Source organism: Onychostruthus taczanowskii, unplaced genomic scaffold, assembly GCF_017590055.1.
Source record: "Onychostruthus taczanowskii isolate IOZ18803 unplaced genomic scaffold, ASM1759005v1 scaffold18, whole genome shotgun sequence".
In the NCBI taxonomy this organism is placed as follows: Eukaryota; Metazoa; Chordata; class Aves; order Passeriformes; family Passeridae; genus Onychostruthus; species Onychostruthus taczanowskii.
This window is the reverse complement of record NW_024499017.1, coordinates 2,258,239-2,272,729: the sequence shown is the minus strand read 5'-3', so window position 1 is coordinate 2,272,729 and position 14,491 is coordinate 2,258,239. Positions and strand designations below refer to the sequence as shown.

Below are 14,491 nucleotides of genomic sequence, written 5' to 3'. Positions count from 1 at the left end.
TCCCCTGCCCAGCCCTGACCCTCCCGGGAGCTTGGCGGGGTTCCGCTCCGGCCCCAGAGCCGGCTCGCAGATGGCAGGCTTCGCTCTGGCTTCAATACCCGCTTCTGAAATATTTTTACTCCCAAGAAATTGAAGTAATGCTACTGAATATTTCATGTAATAAAAGCCAAATGTGGTTCCTCTTTACCCGACCTACTTTTGATTGTGCCTGTCATCTGAATGCTGCGCTGTTCTATCCACTTAGCAACTTCCACTGTTCCACTTATTCTGTCTGCTGCTGTTTATAGATAGTGAGTTCTGCTTAAATTATGAATGAGAGAATGAGCTCTGCTATAGAAGGGAGTTTCTCAACAGGACAGTTAGGTTTAAAGACTCCATTCACACATTCAGCATTTAAAAAAAAACAGTTATTTTAGAGAAGATACGATTTTATTCATGTAGGATTCTAAACTAGTGCTTTAAATTTAATTTAAAAATATTTTTAAAGTTTTGCACTTTTAGAAGTGGATTTCCTACAAAGAAGCATCTTTTAAGGATACAGCATTTGATCATGTACCTCAGGAGGTTACAGTAATATTGGCATATAAATAAACACTTCCCTGGTTTCTTAGCATCTGTAGCATTCTCTTAATATATGTTTTTATGTACTTTAGTGACGTGCAGTTCAACATTAGCTAAAGGCTGTTCCCGTTATCCTGTTCTCCATAGCTCTCCAGAATCCAGAGACAGTCAGTAAGCAGATCCAGTGCAGCCCCAGATCAGGCTGGAGTGCCCATGTCTAAGCTCTGAAGCACTCTGACTCACTCACTGCCTAGGTTTTTTCTAGGAAGATGGGAGGTTTTATTTGGGGGTTTTATTTGTGTGGTATGTGTAAGATGGAAAGGACACAGACACCAGCAGGAGTTTTTTGGGAACTCCTGAGGAAACAATGAGATGTCACACTAATCATTCCCCCTAGTTCCTTAAAAGAAAAATTGCATTTGAAAGTCTCATTTCATTTTTAAACAATAAATAACATTGAAAATATATTATACTAAGCAATATACTAAGATTTATGCCTTCCTCATTTTGCAGAAGAGCACAAAGTAACCCCGAGTCATGCTCTGCTGATCCTCAAGGTGGCTATCTACACACAGCTGCTGCAGCCTCTGCTTGTGGAGCTGCCTTTTGTGCTACTGCAAACTGCATTTACGTGTCTGCTCTAAGTCCTGTTATCCCAAATTTCATTATGTTTACACATTGGGTATAAATAAATCACATGTGGAACAGGACTGTAAGTATTAGCCAAAGTACACCATAATTATATGTGAGGAGAAAAGGGGACAAACACATTATGAGTATAAAATATCAAACTGCTTGATAGGAATGACTACATTTAGTGTTCCTAATAACTCAGAACCAAATATTTAAAAATACTCTGTATTCCATGTAATTATGCACTTAACCCTCTGTGAATCCAGCAGGAAAAATGACCCACATGGCCCATTCACAAAGCCTGTCATTCTGCAGACAGAACAGTGCTTGTGACATTAACCCAAGTTAACATCCTATTGACCCACTGGGCTTGCACACAGCTCCGTGTCACTGCCAGACCACAGATGAAAGGCAGGCCAGGACTGCTGTTTACTCTAAAGCTCCCTCGTACTCCTTCAGAAGTATGAAGGAGTTGTAAAGTGATAACAGGACTTTGGCAGTGTACAATGGGCCTGCTTTGTCTCTTTTATGTTGAAAACCCTGTCAGTAACACCAGCACGAGACATTTGCCATTAAACAGCAAATGATTTCTTTAAACTACACTCTTGTTAAGAGAGATATGTTTTGTAATAATGAAGTATGGTAAACAAATTCCACTTCCAAATGACACAACACTGTGCAATTACATATTATGGCATAGCATGGAAGTGAGTTTTGTGCTGTGCCAGGATAGGAGTATGGTATTCATTTATCACAGCATTGCCCCAAAAGTACAGAATATTCATCAAAACAGATGATTTTTTTTCTGCTAATTCAAACATGGAAATGGTTGGTATTTATCCAGCTGCATTTAAAAAAAAAAAAAAAACAGAGAGGAAAGGTTCTTGTAGAAGCATCAAAGACAATATGACTACGTTTTCTAAATATTAGTTATATGATAAAAAGGGACTTGGATAAATATGTCAGGTATTTCTGCCTGCCCTTGTTTATTTAGGGCTTTTTGTCATTATCTACTGTTCTAACGAATGATTTAGTAAAATAAACCATGTTTAGCTAAATAGTTTGGGGCTTGAGATGGAAAAACAGCACAGACTGTAAAGTTGCCTGAAGCTGCACTTCTTAGGACAGAAGGTGAAGAGTATTTTGTAAGAGGGATATTACAGCCACATTCTTTAACAAGAATTAGACCTTGCTCTGCCTGTGATAAAATGACAATAAAATCTGCCAGAAAACTGCAGTTCATATATGACATTGATTTAGCTCCCAAATTTTCCAGCTGATACCAGCTTTGTAGTCTATGGTTACATATTGTATGTCAGGGTTTCTGTAATCTGTCTGATTGGGAAAATGGGAACTGCCCAGATCAGGGTATAAATCAAGGCAGAATGTTTGACACTGGGGCAGCAGTCCCTTCTGGTTCTTTAACTATCAAAAGCACACAGCCTTTCAAGAGTGGCAGGCATCCTTTACATGGCATCACAGTGCTGGCTCATCTCTTGGCTGCTCACCAATTTTTGGCCATAAACTTTCCAGCTTCCTTCTTAAAATGAGTCATTTCATCTTAAATGGATATGGAGGGCATAACTCACATGACAGCCACCTTTATGCACTGCACTGTTATGATTTTAACCTTGCCTTGCTCCTGCACTATTGCAGAGCACACATTTCCCATATCCCCTGGTAGGTGCATTGTAACACCCTGGTCTTTATGTCTGACAAAGTGCTTTCACAGAATACAAACTCGGAGTGAACCACTGCATCAGGATGCCTTTTCCATCCCTGACAATGACAGAAAATGCTTTTCCATAAAAATTTACCACAGTTTTATGAGTATTAAGGTAAATTGATGGTGTAAGTGCACTTGCCTGTCTCTCAGAATGCTTTGCTGCCGTTGTAAAAATTTTCTTTTCAACTTCTTAACCTTTACATAATATTTGGAAGCATAGCTGAGAATATAGAAAGAAATATTAGTTGTGCATTCTGCTAGCAAACAACACTGTGTACTGCAGTGTGTTTTGCACGTGCTAATCAAGTAGACACTTAGGAAAGTAAAATGCTGCCAGACTTACAGCACTGGGTCCCAGTGAAGGACAAGGTGCTGTTTGGACCAAATGTGAGCTCCTGGGAGCAAGATGAGGAGTTGCAGCCTGCCAAACCTGCTGTGGATGTCACAGCTCCTGGGCGTGTGGAACACCCTCAGGAGCCAGCTGTGACCATAATAGCTGCCTCTATTGAGGCATGCAGAAGTCTTGTGGAGCACCCTGGACTGGTAAATATACTAACACATTTCATTTATTTTAATCATCCAGGTTAATTTTACTAGAACTTACTTATTCTAAAATAATTGAAAGTAGAGGTCACATTTAATAAACTGAAAAATGTACTTTTTTCTTTTCTTTTCGCTTTACCAAGAGCAGGACAATAGCACTAAACATCACAAAATAATACACTGCTTTTTGGCAACACATAAATTAACTGTTTCCAAATTCAAAGCTTAGATACATCTGTAAACTGTCAGCATGAGTGAAATACACTGAAATCCCCCTCGGTTTTTGCTCACAATTGTAACCAAACCCATAAATCTAGCTTTAAAGGAATGAGAGTAGTGCCAGGAACCCATGCCTTGTCTGCACTTAAAAGAGTTGGCTGGTATAGCTACACCTTAGAGCTGAATTGGCAAGCACAGATTTCTTTTCGGGTGTAACTTAAATCACTTTTCTCATGGAATGTGCTAAAGTGGCTGAAGGACTCTGCCAATATAACAGCATCTACTCCAGGGCTTTTGCCAGTGTGAGTGTAGCTGCATGCAAGGGATTTTTCATCATTCTGACAGCTATTTGGGCAAAACTACATTTAGACTAAGTCCAAGTTGAAGTTGGCATTGTTTTATGCTGCAAATAAAGCAGAAGAGAAGTATTAGCAGTTTATGGCCCTGATTTTACATTATTTTAAATTGTTCTAAAGGAATGTGTGGGGCAGCATCCATGTGGTCCTTTGGATGCTTGCCTCCTACATTTGTGCTGCATTAAAATTGCTTGGTTTTTCAGTGATTGAACTTTGGCAGAGGGGAAACTTACCTTACTAAAAAAAGATAGCCCATATTATTTACCCCAGGAATAGCTATCCTGATAGTTTAAAGCAAATTTCCAAACTGAACTCCAAAAGGAAGCATCTTGGCCAAAGGACATGTGGATTAACACATTATTCTTCTTTATCTTGTCCTCAGTTCAACAATGAATTTAAGCACATATAGGATTAATTTTAGGCACACTCCTAAGCCCATCTCAAGTTTAGTAATCACGTCAGATATGATAATGCTCCTATTTGAAATTTAATTGAGCAGATATTTGAAATTAATCTTGTGTTCTGCACAATGCAGAATCAGGATTTCTGTCAGAAGTGCAAGTTTACGCAGAGCAAGGCTGTTTGTTGTGATGCCATGTGCATTTTTTTTCCTGAACTGGATGTTAAGCCTATATTTTAAAGACATCCCAAGGGGCATTATTTTTCCGCATAAGTACATTTTACGTATTTAGCTCTTTTCTCGCCCTAATCTCCCTCTTGCTAAGAGTGTTTTTTTGTTTCTCTGCCCATGCAGGGTAGTTTGCATGGGCTGTGTTGGCCGTGTCGCTTGCTGTTGAGGTCTCTGGGGTGCCCGGGGGCGCCGGCCCGGAGCCCCGCAGCCCCGCAGCCCCGGAGCGGGGCGGCCCCGGCCGGGGGAGGCACCGGAGGCTTCGTGCGCAATCGGGCCAATGGCACGGGGAAGTGTCATTTCATCGAGCCTTCTTCCTTCCTTTTTGTAAGACACGGAATGTGCCCGCTCGAAGAAGGCACAGACATCTTTTTGCGCGCTCTGCAAAGGCCAGGCGTGCCTCGCTCGCTGTGTGCCACCGGCGAAGGAACTCCGCGCTTTGCTGGTGGGTGCTCCGGGCGCTTGGGGGTTCGTGCTGCATAAAACACTGCGGGAGCTGCAGCAGCACTTACCCCGACACGGAACAGGGTGAGTGTCTGCTCTAGATAATATCCTGTATTGCAGGAGGCTTTTGCTGGTTTGCTTTTTTTTTTCCTTTTTTTTTTTTTTTTTTTGGTTTAAATACGGAAAAATAATTAGTAGCTTAGCTATAAGAGCTTGCCTTGAGTTTTAGCTGTGAAAATGAAACTGTTTGCATGAAGTGCTGTTAGTATTTAAGGTACATATATTCAAGGTAGAAAACTTGTGTGCCATAACACCCACTTCTGCATTCTTCTGTTTACAGGTGTGTTATGTATCCTGGTAAACAATGTTTTCAACCAGTACATATAAATAAATAAATAAATATGTATGTATGTGTACATGTATATATGCACATATATGCTCATATATGTATTTATGAATATAAAACTATGCACATACAAAGTTTTTTTTTCAATGTAAACACAATTTTTCTTATAAAGTGATTGCAACTCATATCCAAGAAAAAAGTTGTCATTTAAAGCTGGCCTTTGTCAGATTCCTCATTTAATCTACTATATATGTTCTTGTAATATATGCTCTTTTGTGATTTTCAAAAGACTGAGCAGTTAAACAATAAGAAAGTGGCTATTCTTCATGTTCAAAAAGCAAATCATAAGGAGGACTGAAGAGCAGTAAGAACTTTCACTCCAAGAATAAGAGTTTCCATGATGCTTTCATTAAGGAGGATGACAACATCTGTACACTTACTTGTGCAAGCCAGCCAAAGGATAGGTTTCTGTTAGAGGAAAGTGGTTTGCACTTCCATTATTTCCAGTGAGGAAAGTAATTTCTTTTCTTTTTATAGCCTTGCAACTTGCCAGAAATCAATAGGTCTGCTGAAGGAGTTTCCTCACCTCCATATCCAGCATTGCATAACTGTGTGGTAGACGAGTAGAGGCAAAATGATATGTAGCAACAACCCTCCTAAAACCTCCCATTGCTTAATAACTACTGCTTGGGCATTATTTCAGCAGAGCTTCTTGGTTTTCACTTGTTGGCTGAACTGTGAGCAACACTTTGCTCATGCTGAGGGAACACGGCACCTTGGCAAAGTTGTTAGGATGTTCTTAGAACTTTTTCAGCTTCTCGTGTAACGCAGTGGTGTAACAGGCAAGTTTTGTTTGTTCGTTTAAAAAAACCCCAACAAATCAAAGAACATCCTTAAGTGTGGAGATATGTAAGCAGCAGAATGGCCAGCATGGTCTATGGAGTAGGAGTATATTGTGTAAAGCATTTTGTCAGTACATGGTAAAACAGTGGTCCTACCAGAACAGATCTAAAGTAGCACAGTATATCTAGGGTAAAAGAACAAGTAAAAGGAGAATACTTCCTGTACAATAATAAAAAAATTCACATCTCCTTCCATCAAGCCATTGTAAAAGTCAGTTGTTTTGTTTTTACAGTACAGAGACAAGTCTCTGGAGGGAACCTAAAACTGTGAAATATGATAAAAACTTTCTACTATTTTAGACATTTTCACCCTATTTTGTCCTACAGGTTGTGATTAAGAACAGACAATAAGTTTTTGAGTCCTGAGAACAATAAATTTTAGCAGTGTTAAGAGAACCAGGCTGCTGGTTATACTAATTGTCTCAAAGATTTTTGGTTCATCTGAGTTCATACTTGCAAGCTTCTGGGCAAAATACAAGGAGGAAGAAATCTGCCCATACTGAAGTTCGTGATAAAATTCTCATAGGTAATAACTGAGTTCTCCATCTAATATTATTCAACATAACTTCTTATGGTTTTCTTATTTGATTTTAAGCTGACAGAAAAATATCCAAACACTTTCACTGGTAAGAGTAATAGGCATGGTTCTTGCTGTGTAGATATTTCTATTTATTACTTTAGTTTTTATGAAGTTGCACTGATACAAGTTCACAGAGAACATAGAATGAAAGCTGAATGAATAGAATGAAAACAACAGAATGAATAATACAATAAGATTGCCAAAGTGGATCCCCTAAAGGTGTGGTACTAAGAAATGTCATGGGGTTTGTAATCTTTCAGTGATAGCAAGCAATGGACCAAGATTCACACTGCACAGCAGAAAGGGAACTGTTGGAAGCTGTAAGCAGAATTACTACATCTTCTACCACAAATCCGTCTGATAAAGAAGAAAATCAACCCAAAGCTGAAATTTCATGTGAAGTGAGAAAAGAAGACCCAGAAAAGGATGAGACACAAGGTTGATGCTATCCTTTAATTTTATTTTTCATCTAGCTGTTTATGGAGTTAATATTTTGTATTGAAAACTTTGCTTATTTATCACAGCAGTGGTTCAAAGCTGTACTGCCATCCTCCACTGAAAAAAGCCTTGAGTGCACTTGTAGTAATAATGTAGCAATAGTGGAACCCATGCTCATCCTGGTGTGTGTATACACACACAGATGTTTCCTTTCAAATGCCTCCTGCCTGAAATGTATTTAATTTACACACCAGCAATGAAAGCAGCAATCACCAGATGGCTGCTGTTGGGAGGGCACTTTCTGTGCATCACCAGTCTGAGCTCCTTGGCAATATCAGCAAGGACACCAAACTGAGTCTAGTCTCAAGCAGGCAGCTCTCACATGCCTTTAAAGAGGCAGCACTGAACGTTCACCGTGCCTAAGATTACTCTCATCTGTTATTAAATAAAATGTTATGTATAACCTTAGATGTATATAATCTCATCAAGATTTTAAATATGGAAGGATGTCATGAAAACCTCCTCTCCTAGGAAATAGATGCTTTGAGCCAAACCCCCAAGGCCTTGATAATTGAAATTGTATGGTCAAATGATTAAGAACATGTAAAAGGGAGGCCACTGAAAGAGTACTGTGGTGCCTTTACAAGTCTGTTTCTTCATCAGGCTGTTCTCCTACCCTTCAGTTGTGCTCCTTCACCTCCATTGGCTCCATACACTGCAGACTGACTTCAGCTGACTGCCTTGACAAAGACATCCTTGATTAGAAACTGGGACCAGTGTGGGCACTGAGATACAAATATTCCATTTATTTTATCCACTTATCTAGCCTATATGGCACCTGATGAAACCTATTGTCAGTAGATTTCAAAGACAGAGAAATATTTTAAATTTTACATCAAATTCTCCTTTAAGCAAACTCTCCAACCAGCTGTCCCATATTTTTTGTATGTGCACAAATACATATATATATATATATATATGTGACTGTGGGAAGAGAGAGACGGGAAAGGAGGGAGGTATATAAAAATATATATATTATATATGTAAAAAATTTATAGATTATATATATATATATTTGTGTATATAATAGGTGTATGTGTACATATATATATAACATATATATAGCTGAACTCTGCCATCAGTTCAGCTACAGAAAAAAAAAAAGAGAGAGAATGTGGGAAATCCTCCTTCAGCTGGGCTGGTTATCCAACTTTGAGCTTAGGAGATTCATGTTTTCTCAGCTTTCTCCTATTACTGCACAAACCCCATATTTGAGTAGGGTCAGTTTTTTGAAAATATGTTTGAATTTGCAGCTGCATTGTATTATCTCATCCATTTAGCAACAAAGAAGCCTGGAGAAACATCTGTCTCAAAAGACTCGGTCAGTGTTTCTTAGGGCTACTTCTGGGACGATGAAGAAAATCTCCTGCTCAGATTGTGCCCTAGGTTACAACCTTGACATACAATATTTCATGGCAGTAGGTTCTCTACAATTTTGTATTCTGCAGGTGATATCTTTTCTTTCAAAATGTCAGACCCTAATAGCTTTCCTCAGAGCATCTGTTCCTGTCTGTTAGCAGTGAAATCACTTCTTTTATCAGTCTTAAGGTCATGCTGTTACAGCAACAGAATATCTAGACTGTCCTTTCACAATAGATACATAAGAATTTTCTTTCCAAATGCAAAGAATATAATCTGAAATACTAAATATATTGATTTTAGATTCCAGTGCAACCCTAAGTCCCAACTCTTCTATGACCACTAAGGAGCTTCAGGAATACTGGAGGAATGAGAAACGCCAGCGCAAACAAATCAAACTCCTTTTTGAAATCCCATCAACCAGAATTGTAGAGCACCACTTATCTAAATATGTGGTAAGTTAAGAAATGAATATGTAAGAAGATCATTAATTTTTATTCACTCTGCAGGGGTCTGCACAGCACACAGCAGGCCTCACTACATGAAAGCCTCAGCAAGGGCCAAGTTTTGCAAGCCAGGATCACACTGAATAGAACCTGTTCTCACTGATTGTATGGGCCTGCCTGGTGGAATCTGCATCTTAAAAAGCCCTCTGACAGTCAGTTCACAAAATCTGCTGCAGTGGAAAAGTGTTATCAAATAAATTAGTATCTTGAGTATCCTTAAAACACAGAGTTTTGTCAACATTAAGGAAATTCACACAAATATAAAAATATCTGTATATTTACACTTCCACTGAGCTAGCCAGCTGTAGCAGCTGCAGTGAATTTGTATAACTTCCACATCAGAGTTTTCTCTTAGCACAAGTGCAGAATTCTTTGATGTTGACAAAGTCTAAGACATTCTCCAGCTAGATCACTTGGGATTGTTCCCCTTCCCTTCTTGGAGCTCCCTTAGGTGGCATGTTTCTGTCATATTTTTAAGATGAAACATGAGTATGAGGAGTGGGAACAACCAAGTAGGTTGGATTTTTGTATCTTTTTCCCAGTACTGACTGTACAAAGCTTTTATTTCTGATTCTGCTCCTGGCCTTCAGAAGGACTGATCTAGACCGGGTGCCTTTTAGTACTCCTGTGAAATTCAGACAGAGATGATTTCCTTGTTTGCTACAGTCTGTGAGATCTGTAGATGAAAAATGCCAAGAATCAGCATTGCTGATACTGGGTGATCCGGTTTGGTAGAATTTGAAGCACGTAAATGTTTTGGAGACTGTCCTTACATCTTGTTGCATACTGGACACACCTACTTAGTTGCTGCTTTTCTTGCATACACCCCTGAATATTCAGCTTCTGAATAGCTAGAAACTGATTTTGTGCAACTGCATGAGAGCAAGAGTATCAGCATATGTGCAAATAAACTTTGTCATAAGTCACAAGCCTAGGCAAAAAGATTTACATTACAACAAAACTGAGCCAATTTGAATGACAGTCTAATTAAGTGCTACTTCTTACCTTTTTCATGCACGCTCCACAAATAAAAAAGCAAGTACTTGTAAATTATTCACTTAGCTGCCCTTGATAAAATGATAGCTTAAAAAAAATGCTCTTATGATTGTTTTAGAATGCATCAGGCATATATACACTTTTCAGCAGGGAGCAGGACAAAGTATAGGAAAATGTCACAGTGCTTACAAATGAAAAGAGATCAGAGAAGTCAGCTCAAATTTAGAAGCCTTTCAAGAAGTGCCTGTAAAGATCATTTACAAAGATTAAAAGAGAGAATTTCTCTTTAAGGAAAAACAAGGAAGAGAATCAGACAGGCATAGTGCGAGTGCTGGTTTGCAGCCTTCAACAGCAGCAGAGAAAATAACTGGCATGAGCAAAACCCCTCCAGCTCCTGTGTAATTTAATGGGCACAGGGTGAAGTTGGAAGTGAACATGGTCATCACCCAGGAGGTCAGCAGTCTATGTCCTTAGCTGGTGTCTGGTGACACAGTTAAACTGAGCTCTGTGGAGCTACCATGGTTTACACACGTTAGGGACTGGCCCTTCCTCAGCATCACTGTGCTTGGATCAGAACCAGAAGAGATTATTTGGACAACGCAGCACAGAATTTTGCAGCTATTTGCCCAATACCACATTTATTATGGTCTTTTTGGGGCTAGTGAAGAGCTGAGGAAGATGTGCTCTTGAGTACTGTTAAGTGGGGCAGCACAGCTGTTAGCTGCTAGTGAAGGGCTTTGGAGAGCAGATTGCTGTAGAAATGTTACTTTTTTGGTATTATTTAAATGTGAATTTAGTTTGAATACAGGACAATGATTTAGAAGAGAGAAAAGTATTTGGAGTTGCTCCATCTTATTATTGCACACACCAGATATATTGCCAAATACTCCCTCTTCCTTCACAGCATTACTAACACCCCAAATCCCTAGGAATGTCTTATACATAGGGCATTTCTGAATATTATGATTGATGTAAAATAGATTACATTCAATATTAAGTCTGGGAAATCCATTCAGTTCACTGAAGATGATTGATTACAGCAGCCATGGCTGTTATAAACAAAGTACAGAAATGCTTTGTGAGTGTTTTCATGTGCTTCAGTCTGCTGCTAGTTTGCTTTCCCAGCACCTTGCAGGATGGGATCTGTTAGCGCTCTCTTTATGTACAACTTACTTACGTGCTAAGCCTAAGCCTGGTGACAGAAGTACAGAACAGCAGGAGGTGGGAATTTTTAGTTTGATGGCTGCAGATCTTTCAGGTCTACACTGAGCATGCACTGTAATCCCAGGCAGTAACTGATTTAGCAGCACTGCCATAGGAGTACATGAGATTACACAGAGAAAATTGGTGCTGGAGTGTTCCAGCCAGAGGACTGAACAAGAACAAAGTCTGCTTTGCAGACAAAATCTGACTGCACTGGGGCTAGAATGGTCCCTTCTCATGCTTATTTTTTCTCTTTGATTGTGTTTAGATGTATAAAATCATCATTTTGCAAACAGGGAGTTTTGACAGCAACAAGTCTGTAATTGAGCGGCGTTATTCAGATTTTGAGAAACTGCACAGAAAACTGCTGGAAGAATTTAGCGAAGAACTGGAAGATGTAACCTTTCCCAAAAAAGCTCTAACAGGAAACTTCACAGAAGAAATAATCAATGAAAGAAAATTAGCCTTCAAGGACTACCTGAGACACCTATATTCTATGAAATACATCAGAAGATCAAAAAAATTTATTGACTTTTTAACAAGGCCGGAGCTTCAGGAAGCATATGGTTGCCTGCGGGGTGGCCAGTACACCAAAGCTTTGGAAATCCTTTTAGAAGTCATTGGGCTGCAGGAAAGGCTGACGAGAGGGAACCCTGTTGCAATTGTCCCTACTCTCTGTGCCATCGTGGTGTGCCACAAGGACCTGGAAAACCCAGCAAGTGCCTTTGAATTTGGAGAAAAAGCTCTGTCACGCCTTTGTGTGCATACCAGCCACAGGTATTATGTGCCACTGTTAGAAACAATGATCACTCTGGCATATGAGCTTGGCAAGGATTTTCTGTCTTTGCAAGAAAAACTGGAAGAATGGAAGACAAAGAAAGATCCCATACGGGTTTTTACCCTGAAAGAACTCGCAGTTCGGGAGTACGTACGGTGAACACAAGAAAAATTTAATGAAAGAGCAAACTCTTGAAAGAATGGGAACTGGAAATTACCTGATTGTGTTGCATAGCATTGTATTAATAGGAAAAAAATTAAATATCCTCTATGTTCAAAGGGACATTAACATCTATGTTGGAATATATTACATCTACTGTACAGATATGAGGAGTTCCCGAGGAGCACTTTAAGGTTTCTTGAAGGAAAAGTGCAAGAAAAGAATAATTTATGATTTGGTTATTTTGAACATAGCTTGTTTTGTGTGAAAAGTCAGAATAAGAAAATACAATTAATAAAGTACTTGAAAATCTACAGAATCAGTCATTACTTGTTCATGCGGAAACTACTTACTTTCTTTCAGGAAGAAAAATATCTTCTCAGTAGATGCAATCTGAAGGGTACATCCTCAGACACTGAATGTAGTTTTTTGCTTCTCCAGCTGGGACCTGGTCAAATGGCACTTTGCCATTTCTGAGGATGATGGGGTTGGTCCTGTTCCCACTTGCAGAATTCAGCTGCTGTGGGCAGGAGGACGGGGTAGGTTTACAAACAACTTGGGTGGGAGCAAAAAATACAAGTGATGGTCACTCCATCACAGATGAGGGAATACACTTCATCTCTTTTTGGAACTAACGCAGTTTTTTGACTTTTCTGCATTGAAGGCACCTTCTTGTTTGCTTGTCTGCCTTGGTAATTTCCCTCCACTTTAAGGTCCCTCCCATACACTTATTTTAACAATCTGGTAAATTAATTCTCATAAATATTGTAATAAGCTTGTCATTATCTAGCATGGGTCATTATTCTCTGCTGAACTTAGTCCACTGAGTACTTTCAGCCCTGTACTTCTGTTACAGATACTACCTGCACCACAATGACATTGTCTATAACTTAGGAATAACTGTATTAATTTTTCTCCCCGAAACATGAAAGATTCAGCTAATTGGAAGTGCACTGAAGCTGAAAAACTTTGTTGTGTATTGTTGCAAGAAGGATGTCTTGAAAAAAATACAGAATAATAGGACTGTCTAGGGTGGAATGTTAATATTTTAAGTAGCTATTAACAGCTAGGCATTAAACACAAAATACATGGATTATTTGTTATTTGACAATTATTATTTTTGCTAGTTATACAGAAGTAATAGAATTAAGAGTAATTAATTAAGAGACTTAAGGGCTAATCTTCCCACAACATAGCATATTGCAGGACAGTTAAAACGGATCAAAGGTAACACCTTCTTAGAGGATGTGTGAATCAGTAACAAAGCAGTGAAGAAAGAAGCTTGTCTGGGGTCTGTATCACACTCAGGCAGTTTCAAGTTCAGGCAGAAAGGAAGCATAGCCTTCACACTGCTGTAACACCACAACAGATTGTGGAAAAAAATTATTTCCTCCCTTTTGCCCCCTCCCATCCTTGTGTGCAGCATCCTAGGCACAGTTTTCTTGGATCCTCCTCAGTTTCTATGGGATGGTCCATGAATACCTACCTGCCTCTTTAAAGGCATGTGAGAGCTGCCTGCTTGAGACTAGACTCAGTTTGGTGTCCTTGCTGATATTGCCAAGGAGCTCAGACTGGTGATGCACAGAAAGTGCCCTCCCAACAGCAGCCATCTGGTGATTGCTGCTTTCATTGCTGGTGTGTATATTAAATCTGTGATACATTTCAGGCAGGAGGCATTTGAAAGGGAACATCTGTGTGTGTAGACACACACCATGGTGAGCATTGGCAGGTTAGGGTTAGGGTTGGGTTAGGGTTATGGTTAGGTTTACAGTGAGGGTTAGAGTGAGGATTAGGGTTAGGCCATTAGAGTTAGATTTAGGATTAAGGTTAGGCCATTAGGATTAGCCTGTTAGGGTAATGGTTAGGGTTAGGCAATTAGGGTTCATCCTTTAGGGTTAGGGTTAGAATTTGGCCATTAGGGTGAACGTTAGAATTCGGTTTAGGGTTAGGGTTATATTTTGGCAGTTCTGTGTTCCCCCTGACATGCCTTTTGCAACAGCAGTGTGCTTGGAGCTCTGGGCTTTGTGGTTTTTGGATCCCTAACCCTAGGTTCA

General features: G+C 39.5%; 1 protein-coding gene across 1 annotated transcript; it reads left to right on the top strand.

Annotated features, from left to right (window-relative positions):
• The first annotated feature begins 5,026 nt into the window (after window positions 1–5,026).
• On the top strand, window positions 5,027–12,676 carry SNX20 (sorting nexin 20). The gene is made up of 4 exons (XM_041400769.1): window positions 5,027–5,194; window positions 7,199–7,376; window positions 9,099–9,250; window positions 11,769–12,676. Exons 2-4 carry the CDS (start codon window positions 7,211–7,213, stop codon window positions 12,435–12,437), a joined length of 987 nt encoding a protein of 328 aa, XP_041256703.1. The 5' UTR covers window positions 5,027–5,194; window positions 7,199–7,210; the 3' UTR covers window positions 12,438–12,676.
• The last annotated feature ends 1,815 nt before the right edge of the window (window positions 12,677–14,491 follow it).

Coding starts and splice junctions, on each gene's coding strand:
- SNX20 (XM_041400769.1), top strand. CDS start 7,211: ATGGACCAAGATTCACACTGCACAGCAGAAAGGGAACTGTTGGAAGCT. Junction 7,377..9,098: donor AGAAAAGGATGAGACACAAG/GTTGATGCTATC, acceptor TATTGATTTTAG/ATTCCAGTGCAACCCTAAGT. Junction 9,251..11,768: donor ACCACTTATCTAAATATGTG/GTAAGTTAAGAA, acceptor GATTGTGTTTAG/ATGTATAAAATCATCATTTT.